The 19,549-nt window shown below is 44.4% G+C and overlaps 1 protein-coding gene across 3 annotated transcripts in view; it reads right to left on the minus strand.

Annotated features, from left to right (window-relative positions):
* The window catches only part of cherp (calcium homeostasis endoplasmic reticulum protein), a 79,859-nt gene that overhangs the window by 20,164 nt on the left and 40,146 nt on the right, over positions 1 to 19,549 (minus strand). For 2 of the 3 annotated variants that reach the window (XM_059991714.1, XM_059991711.1), the window contains exons 10-11: positions 15,838 to 16,267; positions 9,134 to 9,375 (exon numbers count right to left, since the gene is read on the minus strand). In XM_059991714.1, the coding sequence (XP_059847697.1) occupies positions 9,134 to 9,375; positions 15,838 to 16,267 (672 nt within the window). The remainder of the gene's footprint in view (positions 1 to 9,133; positions 9,376 to 15,837; positions 16,268 to 19,549) is intronic. The other variant, XM_059991713.1, reaches the window with a different exon arrangement.

Consider the following 19,549-nt stretch of genomic DNA (forward strand, 5'->3'; position numbering starts at 1 on the left):
CGACATTTCTCCCATATTTTTCCCTGAGAACATCTGTTCCCAACTGAAGCTTCCAATTTCTTGCCTGATAGCCTCAAAATTCCCTTTACTCCAATTAAATGCTTTTCTAACTTGTCTGTTCCTATCTCTCTCCAATGCTATTGTAAAGGAGATAGAATTATGATCACCAAAATGCTCTCCCAGTGAGAGATCTGACTGGGTTCATTTCTCAATACCAGATCAAGTACAGTCTCTCCTCTTGTAGGCTTATCCACATATTGTGTCAAGAAACCTTCCTGAACACACCTAACAAACTTCACCCCATCTAAACCCCTTGCTCTAGGGAGATGCCAATTGTATTTGGGAAATTAAAATCTCCCATCACGACAACTCTGGATTACACCTTTCCAGGATTTGTTTCCCTATCTGCTCCTTGATATCCCTGTTACTATTGGGCGGCCTATAAAAAACACCCAGTAAAGTTATTGATCCCTTCTTGTTTCTAACCTCCTCCCACAGAGACTCCGTAGACAATCCCTCCATGACATCCACCTTTTCTGCAGATGTGACACTATCTCTGATCAACAGTGCCAGTGCCATGCCTCCCTCCCTGTCCTTTCTGAAACATCTAAAACCTGGCACTTGAAGTAACCATTCCTATCCCTGAGCCATCCAAGTCTCTGTAACAGTCACCATATCGTATCTACAAGTACTGATTCACGCACTTAGCTCATCCGCTTTGTTTCACAATACTCCTTGCGTTAAAATAAACACATCTGAAACCATCCATCAGAGCGCATCCCTTCTCTATCACCTGCCTATCCCCCCTTACACACTGTCTTTGAGCTTCCTCTATTTGTGACCCACCGCCTCTTCCCCAGTCTCGTCAGTTCAGTTCCCAACCCCAACAATTCTAGTTCAAACTCCCCCCAGTAGCCTTAGCAAACCTCCCCGCCAGGATATTGGTCCCCCTGGGATTCAAGTGCAACCCATCCTTTTTGTACAGGTCACAACTGACTCAAAAGAGGTCACAATGATCCAGAAATTGGAATCCCTGCCCCCACTCCAATCCTTCAGCCATGCATTTATCCTCCACCTCGTTCTATTCCTATCCTCACTGTCACGTGGCACAGGCAGTAATCCCCAGAGTACTACCTTGGCGGTCCTGCTTCTCAAATTCCTTCCTAACTCCCTGCAGTCTTTCTTCAGGACCTCTTCCCTTTTCCTACCTACGTCATTGGTACCAATATGTACCACGATCTCTGGCAGTTCTCCCTCCCACTGCAGGATATCTTAGATGCGATCTGAAACATCCTGGACCCTGGCACCTGGGAGGCAAACTACCATCCGAATTTCTTTGCTGCGTCCACAGAAAAGCCTGCCTGACCCCCTAACTATCGAGGCCCCTATCACTACTGCCTTCCTCTTCCTTTCCCTACCCTTCTGAGCCATAGTGAGAATGTGAAAAGGGTAAGGGGTACGTGTAGAAGGGGTGGGCGAGGGGTAAGAGTAGCAAAATATGTAGACAGGACCAGGGAGAGAATACCTCATTGGTGGGAGTGCAGGAGGACAGTAAAGTGGTAGCTAAAATAAGATGCCAGACAGCATGTGGCAACCACAAAGAAGAAGAACCTTGCGACCACAAGACAATATGGTCGGCAAAGTGTTTTGAGCTATATACCTATTTCCAGTGTTTTGTTTGCGTCCATACCCATTCCAAATATTACGCTTGCGTCTATGCTTATTCCGAGTATTTTGCGTGCTTAGCTATGTAATAGCAAATCAATTGATGAATTTGAATCGGTAACCATATTTGCGAATGTAGTACCCCGTTTTTGGGTATAAGTATGACCTTTGTAAACCGACAAATTGGGAGTTGGCTACCTTACGCCTGAAGTGCGTGGGGCTGCCAACTCCTCTCTGAATAAAAACTGTTTCAGAGGTGATTTCGTGTCTCTGGTGTTTTTCCCCAACTGAGCAGGTTAATAACTTCAGGTTAACAATTTGGCGAGCCGAGCCGGGAGCCAAACGGTTGGCAGTTCAGGAACCGGTGTAAGAGATCAGTGGGCAGGTACGAGCGGGTTGAGACAGAAGGGCCCTCCGAGAGATTTTTCTCAGTCTCTCTCTCCCTCTCTGACTCTCCATTCCGACCCCTTCAGCTTTGGCTGACCATCCTACGGCCTCCACGGACAAAACGGAGAACCTCAGTTGGGAGACACGGATAACAGGTAAGAATTGCACAGAGTTTGGGGTTCGAGTTCCCGGTTTAAGAAGTTGGGGTTAGAGGCCCTGCATAGAGTTTGGGGTTTGAGTCCCCTGGTTTAAGAAGTTGAGGTTAAAGGCCCTGCATAGAGTTTGGGGTTCGAGTCCTCTGGTTTAAGAAGTTGGGGTTAGAGGCCCTGCATAGAGTTTGGGGTTCGAGTCCCCGGTATAGGAAGCGGGGTTAGAGTCCCTGCGTGGGGTTTGGGGTTGGAAGCTGCGGAGCAATACATATTTAATTTGACTGAGGTCTGGTTCCAACATCTAACTGAAACTGCATCCTGCCTTAGACTGGTTGTTAAGAGCAGAAATCTGCCATACGAAGGTCAGGACACTGAAGTGGATGCGAGAGTTAGTTACCAAAATGGGCCAGACTCTGGATAAATCAGGACCAAATACACCATTATGGAAAATGTGTAAAAAATTCCCTGAAAACGAGACAGATTTACGGAGACTGAGCGCGTGGATGAATAAGAAGTTGGGGAATGAATTTTGGCCATTAGGGGGAACCTGGGATCTTGAGAAGTGTAAGTGAGCAGAGGAACAGGTGTGGCGACAAAATGTCTCACAGAAATGGAAAGATCTAATTATGAGTGGTATACCGTGGCCAGTAGACTTAATGAGCGCTCCCGCCAGACCTCCTGGGAGGTGAATGTAAAAAATAGAAAGATACCCATCAATGATAGTGACAGAAAACCCAGGGGCTGGCCGGTACTGAAGGTCTTATGTGAAATCTATGATGAACAGCGTAGGATTGATGATCATAATGTAAAACTTGGTGATAAAAGGCCGGCACCAGATATGACTGGGCTGCAGACCCTATTTGACACTAATGAGGACACTGAGGAGGAGCAGCAGCAGGTCCCTTCACCTGCGGGGGCTGCGAATCCCGTCCCGCCTGTACCTTTAGAACCTTCCGCTCCTCCTGTGCCCTTGACCCATGATCGCCCCCCCCCCCCCCCCCCCGCTTATGCACTCCCAACCCCAAGTCCACTGTTCACTAACCCCATTGCGGCCCGTACTCGAGCTAAAACCAGGAAAGGGGACACACAAGGTACTAAACCACATGGCTAATAAATGGACCACAAGACAGAACCTCTATGTGGGTGACGGCCCATTGATAGACCCCCAAGGGGACGAGTTTGACCCTGACTCAGACTTTACCACCTTCAGTGATGATACTGACCCCGAGGATAATCCTGACGCAGCCCTTGCTCGAAAGTACCCTGATTGGCCCTACCCCACCAAAGATCCGGGTAGATCCAAGCCCCCCCCCCCCCCCCCGACAGATGCCAATGCAAGAGGTCCCTAACCCTCGTCACAATCCAGCCCAGGCTGAGGATGCTGTGCAAAATCCCTTGGCGGTTTCTGTGTATACCCCCTGGAAGCCCAATGAAATGCTGGTAGTGATGCAGGGCACTCCGGACAGAAAGCAGAAACCGGAGGAGTTTAGTGAATATTTGCTGAGTACTATTAAGATCTACAGGGCGACCCCAAGGGATCTTTTTAGTTTCCCTGCATCACCCAGTGACAGTCTACTCTTCCCATGCGGTAACTGCCCTTCTAACCATGCACCAACTCAACATCTCACTCAGGCAGGACTCAGCCGCTACGAGATTGCTCTTCTCCATAATCTGTTGCTGACGTTCACCTATTGTACTACACTTAACCCTGCTACCTTTGTGGATCACCCGCCCGACCTTCTATCCGAGCCTCCCCACTCCTGCGTAGAGCGAAACCACTTCCTCATTTCTCCGCGGCCAGACCTCCAGGACATTGAGTTCCACAATCCGGACCTGCTACTTTTTGTGGACGGCTCATCCTCAGTCTCCCCGGATGGTGTCCAACAATTAGGTTATGCCACTGTGACCCCACACACCACCCTGGAGGCGGCAGTCTCGGCCCAACAGGCTGAGCTTTTCACCCTCACTCGCGCATGCATCCTCGCCTCGGGTCAGACAGCCAATATTTACACGGATTCAAGCTACGCATTTGGGGTCGCTCACAATTTTGGTATGCTATGGGCGCAGCGGGGCTTCCAAACGTCGGCTGGCAAAAGCATTGACAACATTGACAATTTGCTCAAAGCCATCCAGCTCCCCGGTTAGCTTGCTATTATAAAATGTGCCGCCCACTTATACGATGACTCTCCCGTTAGTAAAGGCAATGCCAGGGCAGACCTGGCAGCCAAGCGAGCCTCCTCCTCTAAAACAATAACTGGATTCGGCCCCATGCCTTCTGCCTGCCAGGCAGCCGGTTGATAGCCCAGGGATATCCGACATTGTGTGATTACAGGGGGACGCCCCTGCAGCAGAGATTGATGTTTGGAAAAAACATGGTTGTATTATTAATAACACAACGGGCCTCTGGCAGACCCCAGCAGGCCAGACTTGTATTCCTGATACTCTCCTGCTCGTCCTGGTCGACCACCTCCAGTCTGACACCCACCTCCGCAAGGAGGGAATCTGTATTAAAAACATGGTGGTCCCCTAGTTTGAATGAGGCAGCGGAGAGACGGGCAAGGGGTTGCTTAACTTGCCATAAAGTAAACCCGGGTAAATCTATTAGATGTGATAAAGGGTGCACCCCAACCTCAGCAGGACCGTTTGACACATTACAAATGGACTTTATTGAGTTACCTAAGGTGAATTGTTACAAGTACTGTTTAGTTATAATTGACGTCTTCAGTAAATGGATTGAAGCCTTCCCCACAACGAACAACAAAGCTTCCACGGTAGTGCGAATACTGCTGAAAGAAGTTATTCCTCGTTTTGGTATCCCACGAAGACTCTCATCTGATAACGGTCTGCACTTCATCGGGAAAGTAAACAAAGAACTTTGCGAAATACTAAAGATTGAACAACAATTCCACTGTGCCAATCACCCCCGAGCCACAGGAATCGTGGAACATGCAAACGGCACCCTGAAGGATAAACTAAATTGACCCTTGAAACAGGACTAAATTGGCTTAAAGTCCTTCTTCCCCTGGCATTGTATCACATGCGCATTACACCGCAAACCGGTACCGGGCTAACTGCTGCTGAGATAGTTTACGGACGCCTGAATAGAACCCCATGGGGCAGTGACCAAAACCCCCCGCCAATACAAGTAGATCTACAAATGATGGGCGAGGAATTGCAGTGTTACCTCAAGCATTTAACTGTCTCTTTAAGTTTCTACATACTCAGGTGAAGGAAGCCTCAAGACCTGTTCCTGACAGAGAAGGCCAGTGGCATGGAGCAGAACCAGGAGATTGGGTGTTAATAAGGAACTGGGATCGACCCAAGCTGGGACCCCAATGGAAAGGACCGTACCAGGTACTCCTGCAGACCCCCTCTGCTGTCAAGGTGAAGGGACAAGAACGTTGGATTCATCTGAGCGACTGCAAGCGCTGGACCGCGGACCCGCTAGAAACTACAGATAAATGAAGGGACTGATAAACGAACTTGATTGAACTGTTGTGTGTTTAAATTCCTTTTTCCTTGTGGTGCCACATCCTTGAAACTGGTAATGGAAGGTAGGATGCTATTGGTTATCTATATTCTTTTAGGGATAGTGGGGTATAGGGCAACGGTTGAGGGATGGCTGGACGAGGCACCAAAACCCCTAAAGAGATTGAAGGGAGACATTTCAAGGCAGAAAAGGGATTGGGGTTTCCCCAAAGGCCCCACCCTTAGAAAATACTTCTTGGGGTTTATAAGTGATAACTATTTCCAAAACATGCACAAACGACTGTATGGCACTACAATCATCGTTTGCTATCCCCACCCCGCCAGTGTCTCCTTGCTCTTTACCATTTTCCCGCATTGGGATCGTGCCGATCAACCCTTCCGATGTGCCCCCACCAGCAAAACATTGCCTGAGGGAAAGAGGGTGGATCTCACCTATTACTCTTCCACAGCCCCTGTCACGGACTGCCTATTTCCCCCGTCCATCAGTAAGCGGGTCAGATCATGGACTCCCGCGGATGAGAAAAGATCTCTGATGAGAAGGGAATCCCAAATCCCCGAAGGGGATTATATGAGAACTGCTACTTTGGAACAGGGTGGGGATGTTCAGACATGTATGTCTCGAATAATGTCACCTGCCTCTCCAAGCCCTGTAGGAAAAGGGAGTGTCACCCCACCAAGGACCCCTTAGAGATCTCTTGCTCTTGCCATGAGACAAAGTGCCAGTCCCTGGCTTAGGGGGTGCAACTCCTTTGTGGGGAGGGGAACCGCACCAACCTCCGGGTCAATGATCATGTATTCCCACTACCTGACTATCGCAGGGGTACCAAACGAGCGTACCCCTCTGCCGGTGTGGGAGAGTGGAGCGACGACAAAAACCTAAAGGGTAAAGGTTGCACTGAGACCATGTATACCCTCCCGGGGTATATTTTTTCTTCTATAACGGCATTGACACCAACTTCCTGGAGTACCCATACCCTCCCTCCCCACCGCGGTCCCTTGCCCTGGGACTTGGGGTCCCCTGTCCCACCCGTCTGGGAGGTACAAGAGAGAGGTCTCCCAAGAATTTTGTGCAGATTACCAAGTCCTGACCACCCTAACCGCAGGTCAGGTGGCTGGATACAGGGCAGCTGGCTTTTTCTCTTTGGGAGCATCAGGAGTCACTATGGCGGCCCACAATCGGAACTATCTGGCCTGTGGTCTCATGATTCTTGGGAACGCCACCAGGGGAGCATTAAGACTCATAACTGACAGCCTTAACCAACTGCAGCTCTTCTCCATGCAAAACCGCTATGCACTTGATTACCTCCTCGCCAGGGAGGGTGGACTCTGTGCTATTGTAAAGGACAAATGCATAATGGGGCTAGACAATGCTACTGCCAACATAATGCGGAATATGAACAAAATAGATGAACAGTTAGGATCCATTAAGGAAGGAACAGGTTAGGCAGGATGGGGGAACTGGGGACTAAGTGCATGGAGGGACTGGTTGATCAATGGGGCTATTTACGCACTGACGGCTATTATAGGGATTTTTGTCTGTATCGCCATTGTCAAATGTGTCCTGAACCGCATGACGGCCTCGTTAGGGGACCTGCTGCCGGCTAAACCACTGATGGTAGCACGAGCAACCGTCGAGGCCACCGAACTCCTCAAACCTGCACCAGAGGATTTTCATGATATTGATGATGATCATTTCATGATCACAAGAGGGAATGAGAATGTGAAGAGGGTTAAGGGGTATGTGTAGAAGGGGTGGGCGAGGGGTAAGTGCAGCAAAATATGTAGACAGGACCAGGGAGAGGATACGTCATTGGTGGGAGTGTAGGAGGACAGGGAAGAGGTAGCTGAAATAAGATGCCAGACAGCATGTGGCAACCACAAAGAAGAGGAACCTTGCGACCACAAGACAATATGTTCGGCAAAGTATTTTGAGCTATATACCTATTTCCAGTGTTTTGCTTGCGTCCATACTCATTCCAAGTATTACGCTTGCGTCTATGCTTATTCCGAGTATTTTGCAATGCAATAGCAAATTAATTGATGAATTTGAATCGGTAACCATATTTGCGAATGTAGTACCCTGCTTTTGGGCATAAGTATGACCTTTGTAAACCGACAAATTGGGAGTTGGCTACCTTACGCCCGAAGTGCGTGGGGCTGCCAACTCCTCTCTGAATAAAAACCGTTTCAGAGGTAATTTCGAGCCTCTGGTGTTCTTCCTCAACTGAGCAGGTTATTAACTTCAGGTTAACAATTGGGCCAGACTCTGTGACAGTAGCACGGCCACTATTGCTTCCCCCAGGTACATGGTCCCCCCAACAGTACTCAAATAGGAGTACTTATTGTCAAGGGTATAGTCACAGGGGTACTCTGCAGTACCTGACTCTTCCTCTTCCATGTCCTGTTACCCACTTGTTTGTCTCCCCTGGCAACAGTGTGACCACCTGCCTGTAACTCCTTTCTATCACCTCCTCGCTTTCCCTAACCAGGCGAAGATCATCAAGCTACATCTCCAGTTCCCTAAATCTGTCCCTTAGGAGCTGCAGCTCGACACACTGGGTGCAGATATGGCCATCCGGGAGGCTGGGAGACTCCAGGACCTACAGAACACTGGCCTCACACACATACTACTTCCTTTCCGCAATTAACACAGCCTACCTCGCCTCATCCTGTTACTACCTAAGCCCGTTGAACCAAAGCCCTATCACTCTGCCTCCCTCTCAATCCACTGCCCGCTGGATATGGCGGTCTTATTTTTAAACCTTTCACGCTCTACTGGCTGACGTTACACACCTGCGCAGTCTTGCCTCTCTTATAGCCCGAGTAGTTAAACTGCCTTCGCTCCGGAAATCCTTAGCCGTTCACTCGCAGCCTTCTTGCTCCGAATCGAAAATCGTTGAAGATTCCTTGCCTTTTTAAACCTTTCATGTTCTACTGGCTGATGTCATGCGCCTGTGCAGTCTTGCCTCTCTTTTACCCCAAGTAGTTAAACTGCCTTCGCTCCAGAAATCCTTAGTCGTTCACTCACAGCCTTCTTGCTTCTTTGAAGTTTCTGTTCTCTGTCAATTTAAAGCTTATTTGCAATTCTGCAACCAGTTACAAATAAATACCGTCCTTACCGATGCAGTTTAATTTTCAGTCTACCAATACCTTTAATTTTAATTTTAATCCAGGTTTAAAATCCCTTTTAAAGCCGTACCTCTCCTACTTCTGGTTCAAAGTCTCTTAACCATTCCCTCACCTTTCCTTTAATGCCATGCATAAAACAAACTTTGCTCTCCCCCCAAACAAAAAAAGAAAACATCAGCTCTTCCAATATCTCTTTGGGTCCACAATGTTTCTCTGAAATACTCTTATGGGGCACCTCAGTATTATAAATCTGTCATAAGCATCATTCAATGCAGTTTGTTTGTCAGTAAAAGGTGGAGCAATAATTGGCTTACCTTCACCAGAGGTGCCATTAATCCTGCTGGGAGATCAAAATATGGCACATTGGGCACCAAACTAGGGTCATCGGGACTGATCTGTGGTGGAGGTGGCCCCTGGCGACGGATATGTGGAGGCTGTCCATTGAAACCTGGGGGAGGACCACCAAAATCCGGATGCTGGGGTCCACCCCAAGGAGGGGGTTCTCCCATTCCGGGTGGAGGTAATCTGTGTGGAGGATGGTGAGGGGGGCCCATATCTGGAAATATATGCAAGAAAAACATTGTCAGATTTCTGTACCTTGTCTGGCCTTTTGGAAACATAACTAGCACTTAATCTAGAAATGGCGTCAAAGATATTTAAATGTACTTTTACTGGAGGTTTTACTTAAGGTTTGTGGCTGAAAAGGAACATTAGAATTTTCTAATGTAGATTTGATGAAATCATCAAGAATCTGGTCAACAGACGGTAAACGTACAAGGTGGTATGAAAACAAATAGTTGGGCTCAAATTTGCACCAAAACATGGTTTTCATTAAAAATCTTTTTATTTGAAGCACACATATAATTCTCAAAGCAAATACAGTTCCTTGGAAAAAATATTCAACCCTCACAACCATTTTCATATTTTACTGTCTCGTTTTCTAAATTTAAAATATATTGAAGTAGGATTTTTTGAGCTAATCTACAAAACATTGCACATAAATACCAAATCAAAAGAAAAATTCTAAAACCTGTTAACAATTTACTAAAACTTAAAAAAACCAAAATTGTATAGCTGAAAAAGTATTCTTCCGCTTTGTAATTATTAAACTAACTTTTCTTGGTAGCAATATTTACTTTAACAACTCACCCAATTTGTTGATGTAGAAAATTGAAGGACCACCTGTTTTTAATGAATTCCTAGGAATAAACACTGCCTCCCCCCCGGGTCACTGCAAGGTCCAACAGTATGATAGATTTTCAACAGACCAAAACAAAATGAAGACAAAAGAGGATTCAAGACAAGTCAGGGAAATGGTAATAGAGAGGCACAAATCTGGGTAAGGATACTTTGGAGCTCAGTGCAGTCCATCATGAAAAAGTGGAAAAATATGAAACCACAGCCACACTGCCTTGGTCAAGCACCCCTCTAAATTTGCTTGCTGAAGAAGAACAGCACTTGTAAGGAAGGCTACTGAGATGGCAACAGACACTCTTGAGTGAGCTGTAGAAGCCAGTGGATGCAAATGGAGATGAAGTTCATGGCTCCACTACCTCTAAGGCCTTGCACAAAAAGGGTATTTATGGAAGAGTGGCAGGCAAGAAGCCCTGGCTAAAACAAAAATAGAAGATAGTGTAAAGATGTGAAGAAGGTCTTGCGGTCAGTGGAAGTTTTTGGCCTCAACATGTCATGTAAATCTAATACTCTGCATCAGCCAAGAAACACTAATCCCTACTGAAAAGTAAGGTGGCGGCAGCATTATGCTACGGGGCTGCTTTTCAACAACAGGGACTGGAAATCTGGGCGGGATTGATGAGAAGATGAATGCTACTAAATACAGAGAGAACCTGGATAAAAACCTGCTCTCTTCCACCAGAAAGCTTAAAGTGGGAAGGAAGTTCATCTTCCAGCAGGACAACAACCCAAAGCACACTGTCAGGGCAACCATGAATTGGCTTCAAATGGAAGAAAATTGATGTCCTTCTCCAAAGAGACAACTAGCTGTAATAGCTGTGAGAGGTGGTTCAACTAAGTACTGAGCAAAGGGGAATGAATACTTTTGAATTGCTGATATTTCAGTTTCTGAAATTTTAGTTTTACATGCTTCACAATTTTCCCCATATTTTGGGTTGAACTGTGAAATCATGCAATTCAGAAATAAAAATTCTCATTTAAAATTGATCAAAATCCCTAATTGTAATCCTCATTTATGTGTACATTCCCAAACCAAAAGCCGTGAATGAACCAGGAGGTATGTTGCCTGCTAAAGGCTAGATCTGTGATATTCAAGGCTGGCAACCCAGGCCTGTACCAGAAAACCAGGTATGACTCGCTGAGGGCTATTTCAAGGGCAAAGAGACAATTTTGAATGAGGTCGGAGGTGACACTGGTCGTATGACAACTTTGGCAGGGTTTGCAAAACATTACTTCCTACAAAGCAAAACCCAATAGCATGAATGGCAGCAATACTTCACTACCAAATGAACTCAGCACCTTCTATGCCTGCTTTGAAAGGGAGAATAACTACAGCTGCGAAGATCCCCACTGCAACTATGATCTCTGTCTTGGAGGCCAATGTTAGGCTGACTTTATAGAAGGTGAACCCTCGCAAGGCAGAATGCCCCGAAGGAGTACCTGGTAAGGCTCTGAAAACTTGTGCCAACCAATTGGTGGGTGTATTCAAGGATATTTTCAACCTGTCACTTCTACGGGTGGAAGTTCCCACTTGCTTCAAAAACGTAACAATCATACAGGTGCCTAAGAAGAATAATGTGAGCTGCCTTAATGACTATTGCCCAGTAGCACTCATATCTACAGTGATGAAATACTTTGAGAGGTTGGTCATGACTAGACTGAACTCCTGCCTCAGCAAAGACCTGGACCCACTGCAATTTGTCTATGGTCACAATAGGTCAATGGCAGACACAATCTGAATGGCTCTTCACGAAGCCTTAGACCACCTGGACAATACAAACACCTGTGTCAGGATGTTGTTCATCGTCTACAGCTCAGCATTTAATACCATCATTCTCACAATCTTGATTGAGAAGTTGTAGAACCTGGACCTCTGTACCTCATTCTGCAACTAAACCCTCGTCTTCCTAACCAGAAGACCACAATCTGTGTGGATTGGAGATAATATTTCCTTCTGACAATCAACACTGGCACACCTCAGGGCTGTGTGCTTAGCCCATTGCTCTACTCTCTCTATACCCATGACTATGTGGCTAGGCATAGCTCAATTATCATCTATAAATTTGCTGATGATACAAGCATTGTTGGCAGAAGCTCAGATGGAGATGATAGGGCGTATAGGAGTGAGCTATACCAACTGGTGGAGTAGTGTCGCAGAAACAACCTCGTATTCAACGTCAGTAAGACAAAAGAGCTGATTATGGACTTCAGGAAAGGTTAAGACAAAGGAACACATACCAATCATCACAGAGGGGTCATAAGTGGAGAGTGCGTAGTTTCAAGTTCCTGAGTGTCAAGATCTCTGAGGACCTAACCTGGTCCCAACATATTGATGCAGCTATAAAGGCATCAAGATAGCTACTATACTTCATTAGGAGTTTGAGGAGATTTAGTATGTCAACAGAAACACTCAAAATTTTCTATAGATGTACCATGGACAGCATTCTGAAAGTCTGTATCACTAACTGGGAATGGGGTTGGGTGGGCTACTATGCAGGACTGAAGAAGTTGCAGAGGATCATAAATTTAGTCAGCTCCATCTTGGTTACTAGCCTACAAAGTACTTTACTGTTACCACACAATTGATACTAGAGCGTACAATCATCACAGCGATATTTGATTCTGAGCTTCGCGCTCCCTGAAGTACAAATCGAAGTAAATATAATAAAAATTTAAATTATAAATCACAGTTAGAAAATAGAACAGGGAAAGTAAGGTAGTGCAAGTCAGTTCTGGATATTTGGAAGGTATGGCCCAGATCTGGGTCAGGATCTGTTCAGCAGTCTTAACACATTTGGAAAGAAGCTGTTCTCAAATCTGGCCTAACGAATCTTCATGCTCCTGAACCTTCTCCTGGAGGGAAGAGGGACAAAAAGTGTGTTGGCTGGGTGGGTCGTGTCCTTGATTATCCTGGACATCAAGGAGCGGTGTCTCAGAAAGGCAGCGTCCATTATTAAGGACCTCCAGCGCCCAGGGCATACCCTTTTCTTGCTGTTACCATCAGGTAGGAGGTACAGAAGCCTGAAGGCACACACTCAGCAATTCAGGAGCAGCTCCTTCCTCTCTGCTACCTGATTCCTAAATGGAAATTAAACCCTTAGACACTACCTCACTTTTTAAAATATATATTATTTCTGTCTTGCAAGATTTTTAATCTAATATATGTATACTGTTAATATTTATTTTTGAATTTTATTTTATCATATATTTTAATAGTACTACTGTATTATTTATTATTATACATGTTCTTCTATATTATGCATTGCATTGGACTGATGCTGCTAAGTTAACAAATTTCATGACACATGCCAGTGATAATAAATCTGATTCTGAACAAAAGATTGAAGGCGGAATGCGTTTTTAAGGCACTGTATGAACACAAATGATGATTTACCCCTTTGCACTCAACCCTGTTCTCCACCTGTACCTAAATTCAATACTTTCCATATTCAGGAATGTCATTATGCATACTTTCTTGCATCATAGAAAGATGTCATTTCAGCCCATCAAATCAATGCCAGCTTACAGAAGAATCTTACTCTACATTAATTTTGTCTGCAATCTATTCTTCCTACATTCCAATCAACTCCTTTCAGATTCTGCCAATCACCTAGGGCGGGGGTCGGCAACCCGTGGCTCCGGAGCCACATGTGGCTCTTTTACGTCTGTGCTGCGGCTCCCTGTTGCTTTGGGAAATAATTGGTCAGTATTTAATTAAAATGTATTTTATGTTAGTTTGTTAGTTTTTGAAATGTAATTCTAAATTTGAAGATTATGGTGATCTTGTACAATCTAAATAAGACGTTGTGGCGACCCATTTCCTGACACATCCGAACTGGCTCACAATTAGCCAGCGTTCAGGCTAAGGGAGATAGCCTACGGGGGTTTGTGAGTACGTGTCTTTTGCAGCATCCGCGCCCATGGGGGGGGCGGGTTGAGGGAGGCTTAAAAGCAAGGCTGTTTAGTTCGAATAAAGCTATCTTTGACTGCAGTTTACTGACTGCGTGTAGCACACCGCTACAACGTGTTTTTATCGCTGGCTGTCCAGAGGGGAGGTGCTGAAACGCTTTGTCGCGTGTCTGGAAGAAGTGAAAACTTTCCTGGGCAGCAAAGGGCTCACCTTTCCTGAGCTGGAACAGCCAGAGTGGCTGGAAAAGCTACACTTTATGGTAGACATGACAGCGCACCTGAACACGCTGAACACAGCTCTTCAGGGGTAAGGACGTACAGCCCTGCACATGTTGGAGGATGTTTTGGCATTCGAGCGCAAGTTGACAGTGCTTGCCAGAGATTTACAGAAAGGCACATTGTCTCACTTCCCCAATTTGAGAGAGTTCAAACAAGGTCACGACATGATAAATTCGGAGTATTTACATTCTGCAATCATTGCAATGCAAACATCGCTTGGGAAATGCTTCTGTGAGTTCAGAGAGGAAAAAAAAAACACATTATCCTTCACAGTCACTCCCCTAAGCATCGATCCATCCCTACTGAATACGACTGCATTGTCAGGTGTGAGTCAACCTGACCAAGTATGATAAATATTTTAATTGCCTATTATTTTACGTATATTCATATGTTTTCATTGTTCAGTGAAATAGTCCTTTTATTTTTCAGGTTGACAGCTGGCTGACGTTATTTTTGGTTTGCTGCTGGCGGCAAATTTAAGTTTGGCGTTTTTCATAAATACAAGAAGGACTCAAATAGATGTTGAGTATTTTACTTAAAAGTAACCTTCAACCCAACGTCTTTTTTTCGGAGTTCAAAATGTTTTTGTTGCATGCAGAAATGTAATTTCGTTTTCTCTGCAGGAGTTCATCAATTTCATAAATGCAACACATTATAGTTTGTTTATACATAGCATAAAGGCAAAACAAAACGTTGTATGCAGTGTTATTTCATTTTAAATGTCAAACGGGTTTTGCGGCTCCCAGTGTTTTCTTTTCTGTGGGAAACGGGTCCAAGTGGCTCTTTCAGTGGTAAAGGTTGCTGACCCCTGACCTAGGGGAAACTTGCAGTGGGCAATTCACCAATCTTCATGTCTTTGAAAAGTGAGAGAAAACCAGATCATCCAGAGGAAACCCACACAGTCACTGGAAGACCACGCAGACCCCGCATTCAGACAAGCAAGAAGGCCAAATTTGAATTCAGGTCACAGGAGCTATGAATCAGCAGTCTTACCAGTTGTGACCCTGTGATGCCCTAAATAGAGCTCATTCAAAGACAGTATTCCTTTATAGGTTTGGAAGTAGGGCTCCTACCTTGGGGTCTGTAATGGACAAAAGAAACTGGAAAGTAAACATCTGCTTTGCACAGAATTTCCTGCAATTCTATGACATTGAAGCTGCTGTGTATTTGCCAATGACTCCTGTTTTGAATCAGAAAACTGAAGGATATTTTCTCTCAAAACTTGAAATCCAGACTGACATTGAATCAATAGTGCTGCACAATCTCAGTTTCGCTCCTTTGATGGGACTTTAATATAGGTCTCTGTCTTCTAAGGAGAATGCAAAATATCCCGAGATATTATTTTGAAGATCAGGGCCGATTTCTAGACTTCCAGAACAAGATTTATCCTCCATTAAACATTTCTATAGTACTCTTTATGCTTTGTGCAAAATGCATTTCCTACATCCCTAAGGTAATTATATTTTAAAAGTTCTGAAATGGGCTGGAGAACTTTTTTAAGACATTGTGCAATAAGGAACACGAAGATTGATGCACAAAAACATATAGAAATGAAGTACTAAAATCAGCTTGAACCAACTGTAAAATGGAGAAAAAAAATCATTATCAATCAGAACTCCTCTACACAACTACTTACCTGGTGGAAAGTCTCCCTGTTGATAGTCGAAATGGTGAGGGGGATAGGGGGGACGATCAAAGTGATGCCGTGGGGGGAAATCATCCTGCATGAACCGTGGTGGGATACGGTTGAAGTTGTGAGGATGTGGTGGCTGGTTAAATGGTGGGTGCTGCTGGTGTGGCTGGAAGGGGGGTTGCTGGCGGAAATGGGGAGGCCTCTGCATTCTAAATGGTGGATCTCGCTGCCCCCCCCAGGGGGGCTCATGCTGATTGTTCCAGGAGGGATCATACTGGTTATTCCAGGATGGCTCATGTTGATTGTTCCATGGAGCTTCCCGCTGGTTGTTCCAATTTTGTTCCCGCTGGTCGTTCCACATCCCTTCGTGGTTGTTATTCCAGGGCTGGCAATGAGGTGGTCCCTGGTGTGGAGGATTAAAACCCTGATCAAACTGGCAGTGGAGATAAAAAAAAAAGATACATTCTAATTGTTAACTGAACATTAAACTAATACGATTTAGTTGCAATTATTGACACTGTTCTGCATATTTTTAACAATAGAATCATATTAAGCAAGAGACACAAGGTTGATGATGGCTATTTTAATTTAGTCAAACTCATATAGCACAAGTGGGGCAGGTTTGGATTGAAGACCCAATTTATACCTTTGCCTGATTTAATGTACAGACTAATGACTAATTTGCTGTTATAGCTTGAGTACTAAAACATAATTAAGATACAACTGGCCATATCAAGACAAGAAAAATCAAAGGGCAATTAGTTGGATTAAATGTCTATTTTAAACATACCTAACAGTCGTAATCTCTTTACAATATTATAATAATAGATTACTGAGTGTAATGTGCAAAAAATATCAAATACTGAAAGGCCTGGATAGAATGAATGTTTCCATTCATAGGAGAGTTCTAGAATTTGAGGGCAAAGTCTCAGAACAAAGGGACATCCCTTTAAAATTGAGATGAAGAAGGCTGCGAAGGACATGTCATTGAACATATTTATGGCAGAAATTAATAGTTTCTTGATTGGTAAAGGGGTTAAGAGTTATAGGGAAAAGGAAGGAGAATAGGACTGAAAAAAACAGCCATGATTAAATGACAGAGCAAATTCAACTGGCCCAATGATGGCCTAATTCTGCTCCTGTATCTTATGGTCTAGAGTGATTAAAAAAAATTATTAGCAACTGTTTACTATATTATGCATGTTTCTCCCAACAGTTAGTAGTTTTTGTATACGCTCCCTTTTATCATACAATAAATAATTAACTACTAAAACCGCTAAAATTATTTATTTAAAAACACAAAATGCTGGCAGAACTCAGCAGGCCAGACAGCATCTATGGGAAGAGGTAGTGACGACATTTCGGGTTATTTAGCGATACCCTGTGCACCAACCAGCAACTTCCAATTTAACCACGATGCCCCAGCAGGGTACCAGTTAGTGTGACACTATTATAGCTCAGGGTGGTGTGCAGTAAGGAGTTCAATTCCAGCGCTGTTCTGTAGTGTATCTCTGTATGTCCTCCCCATGGACTGCATGGGTTTTCTCCGTGTGCTCCGGTTTCCTCCAACAGTCTGAAGACGTACTGTGTAGGTTAACTATCATTGTAAACTGTCCCATGATTAGGTTAGAGTTAAATCAGGATTATTGGGGATTGCCAGAACAGCACAGCTCGAAGGGCCAGAAGGGTCTACTCTGCACTATCTCTAAATATATAAAATAAAAAACTCTGGCCTAATCACAGAACAATTTACAAGGACCAATTAACCTACTAACCGGTACATCTTTGAACTGTGGGAAGAAACTGGAGAAAACTCACTCATTCCATGGGGAGGACATATAGACTTCTTGCAGATGATATTGGAATTGAATTCCAAACTCCAACACCCTGAGCTGTAATAGAGTCGTGCTAATTGCTATGCTACACTGACACACATTCAAAAGGTTCAAATCACCTGCAAAATGAGCAAGATGGATCACAAACCAAGAATGTTCACACATGTATGGACATTAGATAAATATATTGTACATTTACGATTAATAGTTTGCAACTGTTCATAATAACTACTTGTTAGTATAAATTTGGCTGTGGTATATATCAAATTTAGGTAATACATACTGAATTTAAGGCACAGACACATACCACCTGCACATGGAGTTCTCCATAATTTTCCCTGTCCTCTTCTCTAAGTAGTGGTGGCAATCCCCTAGCAGCCCTTTCCAGTAAAGGGAGAAATCATTCTCCCTTGCTTCCAGAACATGCTCCAACTTGTGAACAAATAAAGCTGTGAATGGGTTCCATGAAAGTAATATTCGTATATCAGGGAGTTCCTACAGTCTGCCTTTGTACAATTTATCCACATTGTACAGCACCTGCTTACTCACTCAAGAGAAATCAATAAATTATGGAATAACAAAAAACAGAACATAACAACACAGTGCAGACACTTCAGCCCAGGACTTTCTGTTGACATTTTAATTTATTCTAAAATCAATGTAACCCTTCTGTCCCACTCAGTGATGATTTATGTTCATTAAAAGCACTGATAAGCACTGATAAGCACTGACTATTAGCTGAAGCCATAGCTCATTGAATTGAGGACAAATGTTTGATCAGATGAAGCAATTGCTGAGCGATAAGGTAAAAATAATAAGGTTAAGAGGCAGCTACTTTATTAGCATGATAAGGATTAGAGCGGACTCATAAGGATTTCTGTTGGGCCCTTAACTGAAAAAAAGAATTCTGACAAAGAGGACCATAAGGGGATAATAAGCATGAAAGGAGTGGGATAAAATGACAAAAGGGATGATGGTGTATGGCAAAAGCAATATGATGCTAAGATAAGTAAAAGTAAAAGAATTAAAGTATAAGTAAAAGAATTAAGGTCTGTGTTCAAGATTAAACAGGCTAAACTTTGTGGCAGTTTTACAGAGTTAGACTGTGACCAATCACCAAGGATTTATCGAAAAGGATGAATAAAATTAATGCAAGTCGAAGGGGAGTGGACATTGCTTTGAGTGGGTCAGTGTCAGGAGTAGTTTTGGCTCATCAGGCTTGGGTGAAGTAAAGTATCTGGAGAGTTTCCCTTTTTGTTCTTAATTCTTCATTCCTTATCTGTTAAGGCAAAATAGTGTAGTGAGAATGGCTCCAGGGGCAGATGTGGGAATTCTGGGAGACCTCCCAGATAAATACATCTGCACCAGCTGCGCTGAGCTGCAGATCCTCAGAAAACATATTAAAGAACTGGAGCTGCAGCTTGATGACCTTCAGCTCATAAGGGAGAATGAGAAGCTGATAGATAGGAGCAATAGGGAGTGGTGTTCCCTGTGTTGCAGGACACAGATAACTGGGTGAACGTCAAGAGAAGGAAGGGCAATGCACAGCCAGTGCAGAGTACCATTGAGGCCATTCCCCTCAATAATCAGTATATTACTTCACCTACCGTTGAGGGGCTGACATACTGGGGGGAGCTGCAGTGACTAGGTGGATCTCTGGCACTGAGCCTGGTGCAGTCACTCAGAAGAAAAGAGAGGTGAAGACGACTGCAGTGATGATAGGAGATTCCAGTCAGAGGAACAGAGATGAGATTTTGTGGGCACGGTAGACATCCAGATGGTACGTTGCCTTCCAGGTGCCAGGGTGAGCAACCTCAAGTCTTGTTACATATTGGCACCAACGACACAGGTTGAAATGATGAGAAGGTCCTGAAGGGAGA

The sequence above is a fragment of the Hypanus sabinus genome, chromosome 16 (assembly GCF_030144855.1).
Source record: "Hypanus sabinus isolate sHypSab1 chromosome 16, sHypSab1.hap1, whole genome shotgun sequence".
In the NCBI taxonomy this organism is placed as follows: Eukaryota; Metazoa; Chordata; class Chondrichthyes; order Myliobatiformes; family Dasyatidae; genus Hypanus; species Hypanus sabinus.